At 32.9% G+C, this 9,340-nt stretch overlaps 1 protein-coding gene and 2 non-coding genes across 3 annotated transcripts in view; all 3 read left to right on the plus strand.

Annotated features, from left to right (window-relative positions):
- LOC106111737 overlaps positions 1-758 on the plus strand; it is a 6,636-nt gene extending 5,878 nt beyond the window's left edge. The window contains exon 5 of the mRNA XM_013293881.1: positions 730-758. Coding sequence (XP_013149335.1) covers positions 730-758 — 29 coding nt within the window. The remainder of the gene's footprint in view (positions 1-729) is intronic.
- Positions 759-5,446: 4,688 nt separating this feature from the next.
- On the plus strand, positions 5,447-5,518 carry Trnah-gug. The gene has a single exon. It is a non-coding gene; the product is annotated as a tRNA-His (tRNA).
- A 2,103-nt stretch (positions 5,519-7,621) lies between these two features.
- On the plus strand, positions 7,622-7,693 carry Trnad-guc. The gene has a single exon. It is a non-coding gene; the product is annotated as a tRNA-Asp (tRNA).
- Positions 7,694-9,340: the final 1,647 nt, after the last annotated feature.

Raw genomic sequence — 9,340 nt, forward strand, 5'->3', positions numbered from 1 at the left:
CCCTCCTCCACCAACGAGGCGGCGTTGGGCGCATTCCACCCGCGGTTAGCCCGCCCCGCACCGTCGCCGCGTCCGCCACCTTCTAGCTTTTTATACTGAACTTCTTTATCTTCTAAGCTCTATCGATCTGTGATTCCTGTCTCTCAGTGCCTCGTAGACTACGGCCCGCCCCGCTCCGGGGAGCCGCTCGTTTCGTCGTTATAAACGTGGTTGTTTGAGATTTTATGGAGAATAATAATATCTGTGAAGCAATAAAATGCATGAAACACTCGTGCTAGTTTTATTATCGTAGAACCATAAAAGTTTTCATTTACCTTTTCCAAAAGCTATTAGAACTCATCGAGAAAATATGCTCCTTGTGTCTTAACAATGCTTCTCAATTTAGTTTAAGAACCGATTTACTTCTTTTTTCTTCTCTATACGCTTTCGCTAAAGAAAAGGAGAGAAGAGTAGTTGCGGCCCCTAATACTACTGACTTTACTGAATATTGAAAAGTTTACCAAACTCAATAAACAAAAAGTGTAACCGAAGACAAGTAAAATTAATTTTCCTATCAACATAAATTCGTTGATTGTTAGTTGTCAATTCATTTTGATTGATCAGGGTTTTAATTTATGCAAACATCTAACAAAAGAGAATGAGATATTTTAATTAATGTAAATAGTATTAATAATGAATGGAGTGAATATTTTGATCTATTTGATTAACAAAGTTTGTATACTTGTACAGTTATTTCGATATTCTGTGTTCAAGTCTGAATAAATTATTATCACTAACACTCTGTTAACTTTACTTACTATTATTGTAAAGTATATTTATATGAAGTATGATTTGTTTTTTATTAAAAATGTAATCACAACCTCCTGTATGACGTCACATCTCATTAAAACGTTACCAGGTAGCTAAAACAAGTAACAAAAAACTGGATACGAATCCAAACTTAGTAATCTTATTAATATTATAAATGTGAAAGTTTAGATGGATGTATGTATGTATGGACGTTTGTTAGAGCTACCTACACTGCTGAACGAATCTTGATGAAATTATATGTAGAGGATAGTCTGGAAGATCACTTAGGCTTCTCACTTGTATTTTTTTTTAATTTACGCGGTCGGAGTCGCAGTCGAAATTTAGTCTTTAATATAAATAAAAATCTTTGTCAAAAAATATCAAACTAACCCGGTATTCCCTCGTTTAGTAAACCGGGCGCTGAAATATTTACTTTGATGCTACACGGAATAGGTAAACGTTAGTTTTTTGTTTTTTATCGGTTCAATTTAAACAAAGCTCTGTAATAGGATACGAGGTATTTTTTCTTGTTTCGAAATATTTTAATTGAGTTAATGTCTGGCTTTGTCGTGTGCCAGTATTTTTTTTATAATAATAATAAAAATAAAAAAGTAGCTTTACTAAAACATTTTAATCTTTACTGTCGTACTCAGAGACGCTAAGATTCCCTGTAATGCTATTTTGGCACGAGAATCAAATGTAAGTCATTTAATTCTGTAGGAACATGCGAACTCGATCAATCGAATATTGTACTCCGGTTCCGCAAATTGTATTTTTTAGACTAAATATGTAATCTTTTTTAATAGATATGATCCGTTTAAATTTGTCTGTCATTAGCGCAGGATTTATTCTAGAGCCTTTTGGATCAACACACGGCACGTTCCTAGCACATACTTTAATACGGAATAAATTACATAGGATGTTATGGGATTAGATAACATTTCAGTATAGGGAGGATATTTCTTGAAACTGCTGACAGCACTATCCTACACTTTATGTTTTACTAGCTTTCGCCCGCGGGTCTGTCCGCACGGAATAAAAAAAACATAATAAGTAGCCTATGTGTTCGAGACTATCCTCTACATCTATGCCAAATTTCATCGAGATTCGTTTAAACGTTTTATCTAAACTTTTGCATTTACATTATTAATAAAAAAAAATGTTAAGTGAGATAGAAAACTGTATCTTGCTACAAGTGTCAAAGTCTTTAAAAGTGCCTTTGTCGGCATAAAACTATTATAAAAGTTTCTTTTTAACAGACATACAATTTTCCTTTGTACAATGTTGTTTAAGCTCTTTTATAAAGTTCGCCGGCTTTTATTTATTCACGACTTATTGAATTATATTAAAACCGTATTTAACTTATACAAGTTAAACATATTCATTATTTTCATTTATATACAACTAGCTTTTCCCCGCGACTCCGTCCGCGTGAAATTGAACTGCAACTTAACACAACTACCTAACTTCCAGACTACCCTCTACATCTACACCAAATTTCATCAAGATCCGTTCAGCCGTTTAGGCTACAAAGTCTAAAAAACATTCATCCATTTATCTAAACTTTCGCATTTATAATATTAGTATGATATCTATAACAATATTTTGGTATTACACATACTAGTTAAATAATAAATCGAGATGTTCTTAATTAAACTGTGAAGACATTCTTCTTTCATTTTTTCTCGGAATGAAATGTTTAGATAATATTTTAAAATATAATCCTCTTTTTCTTTCATAATGATTAAAACATGGGAGGGGGGTGACAGCACGACTGACTAACTTCGTAAATCCCGACAAAATACAGCTACAAAATGTCTGCACAACTTTCCGCGAACAAAGTTTGTTGAATTGTTGTATTTGTCTTTGGAACATTTATTCAATTATACATAATTATTTATTATAAACGAGTTAAAACCTAATCTTTTTATGTAATAACTAGCTTTCGCTCGTTACAAATCATGGTTATTTAAACATGAACAGACTTGGTAAATTAACTAACAAATTGAAATTGAAATTGAAATTTATTAAAAACAGATTAATAATTAACAATAAAGTTATAACCAATTAAAAGATAAATACAAATAGTGATAAATGTGATTGATCTGGTGATGCCCACACTAGGCAATGCCTGTATCGTGGGCATCGAAACACCGGGAAAAATATTTTTATACAATAATAATTAAAAACCTACGCTTACGGCGTTTCGGTATTATAATGAATTTATGAAAGAAAAATAAATATGCAAGATGATATATGATATATGAAATAATAAAACACTTATACTAAAAGCAGTGTGTAATACAAATATATGACGAAACATATAACCACGTTTTTTAACTAAATAGTGTCTATATTTTTTTGGGGTAATACAATATTTGTTAGTAAGTACACAATTTTCTACTGGGCAATATAAATGTAAAATGCAGCGGTAGAGAATGTTACCGCTGTTGGGCAACAAAGTCTTCTGCATATTGCTACGAGCAGAGCTAGAGCTACGCATGCGTGCCCCCACCAGTATGAGACACGCACGGCCAGGGGGAAGCGTAGACGCGTAGACAGAACCCGCATTATTCGACAATTTGTCGCGACGTCGATATCCCGTACAACTAAACTACAACTATCTCAGAGACTTTTGACTAGTACATTTTTATATTATAAAAGAGGGCAAACGAGTTGCGAGAACACCGAGGTAATCAACGACCCCCATGGACATCCGCAAAACTAGAGGAACTATAGATGCGTTGCCGGCCTTTGAGGAAATTGTAGGTTCGCTTCGCGTTTGGAAATACCTCCTAAGACAGACCGTTCCACAACGCGGCTATGCGAGTCAGAAAGTTCCGTGAAAACCGCACGCATAAAATTCATACAAATTTATTCTTATAACGAAGTCTAGCCATCTCAGAGTTGTTACTTAAGTCGGATGTGCTAGATGATGGAACTATGTTAATCTCATTTGCATATGTTTATTCAAGTAATTGCATACTAATACATATTCAGGTATATCGCATTTCAAATTATTGATAGAATATTAAAATGTAAATTATATTCAACAAACTAACCGCAATGCTCATTATCATGTTCAATTTGTGTTGAGGTTAATAATTAATTAAATATCAAAATATTGTTGCATTTATTATATAACGAGCTGTTGCCCGCGACTTTGTCCGCGTGGTATTAGAAAACATACGAACTATATAAATTACAAAAAGCTACATATCCCTCGGGAACGGGACATTTCTCGGGAATGAAGCATATCCCATGTGTACTCCAGACTTTGTTTTATATCTGTGCCAAATTTCAATAAGATATGTAAACATTAAAAAAACTAAATTAATGAATCCCACGGAAACCGTAACTATTCCCGGGATAAAAAGTAGCCTATGTGTTCTTTCAGACTATGCTCTAAACCTGTGACAAATTTCATGGAGATCCGTTCAGCCGTTTAGGCTACAAACGCTCACAAACATCCATCTATCCATCCATCTAAACTTTCGCATTTATAATATTAGTAAGATTGCGCGATGTAATTCCAAAGGTCGGTTCTTGTTCGAAGAATTAACTAACGCATGTTGTTTTTAGGGAGTGTCTGCCATTTTTTCTAGACTTTTTACTTTCATTGATCATCTCATTTTCTTACGAACATTGATAATAGTTTCTGTATATCAAGAGACTATCATTATCTATGCAACTACGCTCGAAGCAAATAAACTAGAATAAAACTCCTCTACTTCCGTGTAATTAACTATAAATTTTATATCATTTAATAGGTGAATTTATTACCTTTCGATTAATATGTTATAACCTATAGATTAATTAAATAGGAACTACAATATTCCGAATAAAGCGAGGTGAAGTGATCTCAGTTTTTTGATGAAGCGTTTAGATAATGTCAACAATGCCACTGGGCACAATACCAACTGACGTTTACATCGTAAATCCTAAGTACATGGGTTACGTAATTGCTTCAACATTATGAAGGAAGTCGTAAAAAGTCTCTTAATGTCGGTTTGATAACCTTTGGTCAAATTAGTTGATACGTGTTCCGTAAGTTAGAGCTTTACGACTGCCGCACGCCGCGCAGTAAAGGTGTTTGGGTCAGCGAAATGTTTTATGACGTCATATTGATATATAATAATGCATTTTTATTTCCTCCATTTGTTGGTATAAAAAATAACATGCAAACATTAAAACGAAATGACAACTTGCTTTTGTTTTTTAATCTGTAAACTACATTTTTTATTATTAGTCTGTGGTAGGTCAGTCTATATTGATGTTAGCAATGGCCACCGACAAATACAAATTGAAAAATATAATAAAAAGTAAAATTTGATTTGAGGCGAAAAACAAAAGGTGTCACATAAAGAAAGTAACAACGTAAAAATGTAAGCTCTATAATAAATTGTATATTTTGTTTTAAAGCATAAATAAAAAAGTTATACAAAAAGATGGTACTAGTTTACAATTATTCAGTAGTTTTATAAATAATATATGGTATTTATCAATAACATTTCATCAACACGTTTGACAACACAACCTTGTAATAATATCTAAGAGCTACCGTTACTCGAGCAGTAATTGCAAGTGAAAGTGCTCCAGTTGTCGTATTAAATTGTACTATAGCCATGTTTCATTACTCAGATCACCAACTCCGATAGCCGTGATCGTCTAGTGGTTAGGACCCTACGTTGTGGCCGTAGTAACCCAGGTTCGAATCCTGGTCACGGCAGCGTACAGCTGTCGCGGCGGAGTTAATATTTTTGCAATTTTGCGAAAAATTTCGTGTCGGACTGTAGCTTTTTTATCGTTTTATTTTTTGTCTCATAGATATTATGTATCCTGTCAACCTATAAATGTATTTAAAAATAGAACATAACTCTCACGAAAAACAATCACGTAAAGTACTTTTACATGAACCTTTTACATTTTTTTCTAGCGGACTGTACCTGTTCACTAAATTAATTAAGGAAAGGGACGTAAGAGTTATTAAATTATAAAAAAGGACGTGTGTTTAAAATATAAAGTCTCCAGGGTTTTATCGTATGAAAATTTTATACTGGACTTCCATTATCTCAATGAAACTTATTTGCTTGCCGTTAGTTTTAACTGTAAACGAAAATTGTACTCTAACATTATTTTATTCCTACTTTTACCGTGTATAATAAAACTTCTTGGACGTATACACTTCTTTATTAGTCATAATTTCGGGTAGCGAGTGATCTTAACCACGAGCAATGTCGGGAGACGCAAATTTCAAAATGGTTGAATCGTCTAGACTTACTGTTAGATATCTCATAAAAATTCACTTTTATTCGTCTTAATTTCCATAAGTTTAATAAAAAATATCACTGTTTATTGCAGGAATAGGTAGTCATAATTTAATACCTTTTAAGCGATGCGTTTTATTACATTTCTTATGAAGTCTGCTTATAATATTAAAGATATTTAACGAGAAACTAAATGTTAAAGTAATTTGGATTATTTAACAAAAGAAGTTAACGATAAGAGTTTAGGTATTATTATGTATTCTTGGTCTTATATTGTTCTTTTATAATCCGTGACAGTAGCTTTTTTAAAAAAAATATCTTGTAAGAATATTTGTCAATGTGAATCAGGTCTGTAATGAGGTAAATCCGTTTAGAGGTGAAATTGGGGTGGTCCGACCATTCCGCTCCTAACAATCATAATGCGAAAGCGTTCGTGCGGAAAACGTTTATCCCCTTTTAACAAGGCTGTTCCGAAGCGATCCCTTCATCGATTCCTAAGGGAAGGAATAAGTTCTTTGTAAGATCATTGAGGTTTTTGCTGTTAGTTAAAAATCTTATATTTGATTTTCTTCTACAGATTTTCTCTAAAAACATTTATTTAAATTCTGTACACCTTTTAATTTGTGACTAGCTGTTGCTTACGACTTCATCCGCGTGAAATTGAAAAAATATAGCCTATGTTATTCACATATAAATTTTCTAACAGTGAAAGCATTTTTAATATCGGCCCAGTACTTTTTGAGTGATTTCAATACATACAAATAGAAATCTTTCCTCTTTATAATATTAGTTTAGACAAAGAAAAATTAAAATAATCTCTCTGACAGAGAATCGAACCCCGGTCTTGCGAGACTATACCGAGGATCATTACGAGTATAAGAAATTACTATTTTCATACATTTGTTTGTTTCCTTTCATTTGTTTCTAGAAAAAAATGTTAATGCACACTTCGATAGAAAAGCTACAATTCTATGCCACGTTTTACGCAGATTTGTCATGTAAACAAGAAATATCGCACGTGTAACATGGAAATGCATGAAGCAGCTTCATATAATATTTATTGTCACGTCTCCGCGACGCGACGCACACGTGACGTGTTATTTCCGAGACAAGGAATAATCTTGAGAACAATAAATTCAACGAAATTGAGATGTCACCGGAAATCTACGAACAAAAGCCAGTAAAACCGTATACTGTATTTTTTGCAAACATACAATGTTTTGCATATAAATTACATTGTAAAGATTTTACAGAACTAATTTAAGAAAAATATTTATTTTTTCAAAAATATATCTTTATCCAAAATATGAGTTTTACACTACAAATGTAATTGTAAAGTTAACAAATAGAAATTAATTTTAAATTATCAACTAGACGGGAAACAAACAATTTTGATACTCAACAATAGAATGCTTTGGTTAGGATTCAGAATTATTTGGAACAATTCCAAACAAATTAAGTTACTAATTGAATTTAGATATAGTTATCTACAAACTTCTACAAAGATAAGTTAAACGTGACCGTGGTGTGTAACATGTCAATAAATTTCAAACAAACATTCATCGTCTTCGGTAGTATAGTGGTCAGTATCCCCGCCTGTCACGCGGGAGACCGGGGTTCGATTCCCCGCCGGAGAGAACTTTTTGTTGATTTTTTTTCCATTTTTTTTTCAATAATCCATATCAATAATATAATATCAATTCTTATTTAAATTAATGTTATGTTTTGATTAAAAAACTGAAACTTGATTTTTACTTTTTCTTACAATTTTGGACATCAGTTCTGTGTCGTGTCAAGTTAGTATCGACACGACCCTGTCTTCTAAAACTAAAGTCTGTTTTATATCAAGTTGCTAATCGAATGAGGACGTTGATGGGGAATTTGATAGCATAACATTAATTGACCAAGTTCGAGGCTCGCCGCCCGCGCTCTCGCTGCTGCTGCCGCTACAGTCGACAAACTTCTAAGAAATTAATTTTACCTAACATCTGACCTAAACTTTAAACAGATCAATTCGTCGAACGTCGGTTATCGGGAACTAATGTTAAACGATATTTTAAAGTATTTCTCTATAAAGTTTTAACATGGGAACTGATAACCATGGTGCCATAGTTCAAACGTCTAAAGAAATCTAATCGAGTCCTAAAATTAATAAAGTAATATCTAAAGCGGCTCATATTTAATAATACATATATCTTTCTCCTAAAATTCTCTTCAACTAACAACCTTTTAATTTTATTTACACATTAAATATCTATCTTACTTAATTAATATTATAAATGCAAAAGTTTAGATGGATGGATGGATGTTTGTTAGCGTTTGTAGCCTAAACGGCTGAACGGATCTCCATGAAATTTGGCACAGGTTTAGAGCATAGTCTGGAAGAACACATGGCCTATTTTTTATCCCGGGAATAGTTACGGTTCCCGTGGGATTCATTAATTTAGTTTTTTAATGTTCACTCGATCTTTCTGCAACGGTTCAACATATCTTATTGAAATTTGGCACAGATATAAAACTCTGGAGTACACATGAGATAACCTTCATCCCAGAGAAATGTCCGGTTCCCGAGGGATACGTAGCTTTTTGTTATTTATATAGTTCGTATGTTTTTTAATACCAAGCGGACGAAGTCGCAGGCAACAGCTCGTTATGTTATAAAACAAATGTTAAATAAAATGTGTTGGTAATTCGAAATTAAAAATCTTTATGATTCTAAGAGTATGCGAATGTTGCTATAAACCGTTTCAACAATTTTCCAACGAGAGTAAAACGATCAATAAACGCTTGCCACATGCAACACTCGCGCTAATGTCGTCTAGACAGCGAATGTGGTTAAAATCTCTAAACTAAACTTTTATTGCACACTTGAACCTCTTTTATTTTAACTCTATTCGTTATATTTACATTAATTTTCTGCTATAATTTCATTTTCATTTTATAATACACATATTTATAGTACAGTATAATACAATAACCTTTTATGCTGGATTGCTGAAGTTTTAATTTATTTCAAAACAAGCTTTCGCCTGCGACTTCGTCGGCGTGGAACTTAAAAAAAAAAGAAAATAACGTAACCTATGTTTTGTTCCAGACCATCCTTTATGTCTATGCCATATTTCATCAAGATCCATTTAGCCGTTTAAGCTACAAACTCTAACAAACATCCATCCATCTAAACTTTTGCATTTATAATAGCAGAGTTTTACCTACCATTAAAACTCATATTATGTCCGGAGCCTTATTCGAGGCCTTGTAAACAATATTGAGAGATGACAGTCTGT

This window comes from Papilio polytes, unplaced genomic scaffold, assembly GCF_000836215.1.
Source record: "Papilio polytes unplaced genomic scaffold, Ppol_1.0 DF824146.1, whole genome shotgun sequence".
NCBI lineage: Eukaryota > Metazoa > Arthropoda > Insecta > Lepidoptera > Papilionidae > Papilio > Papilio polytes.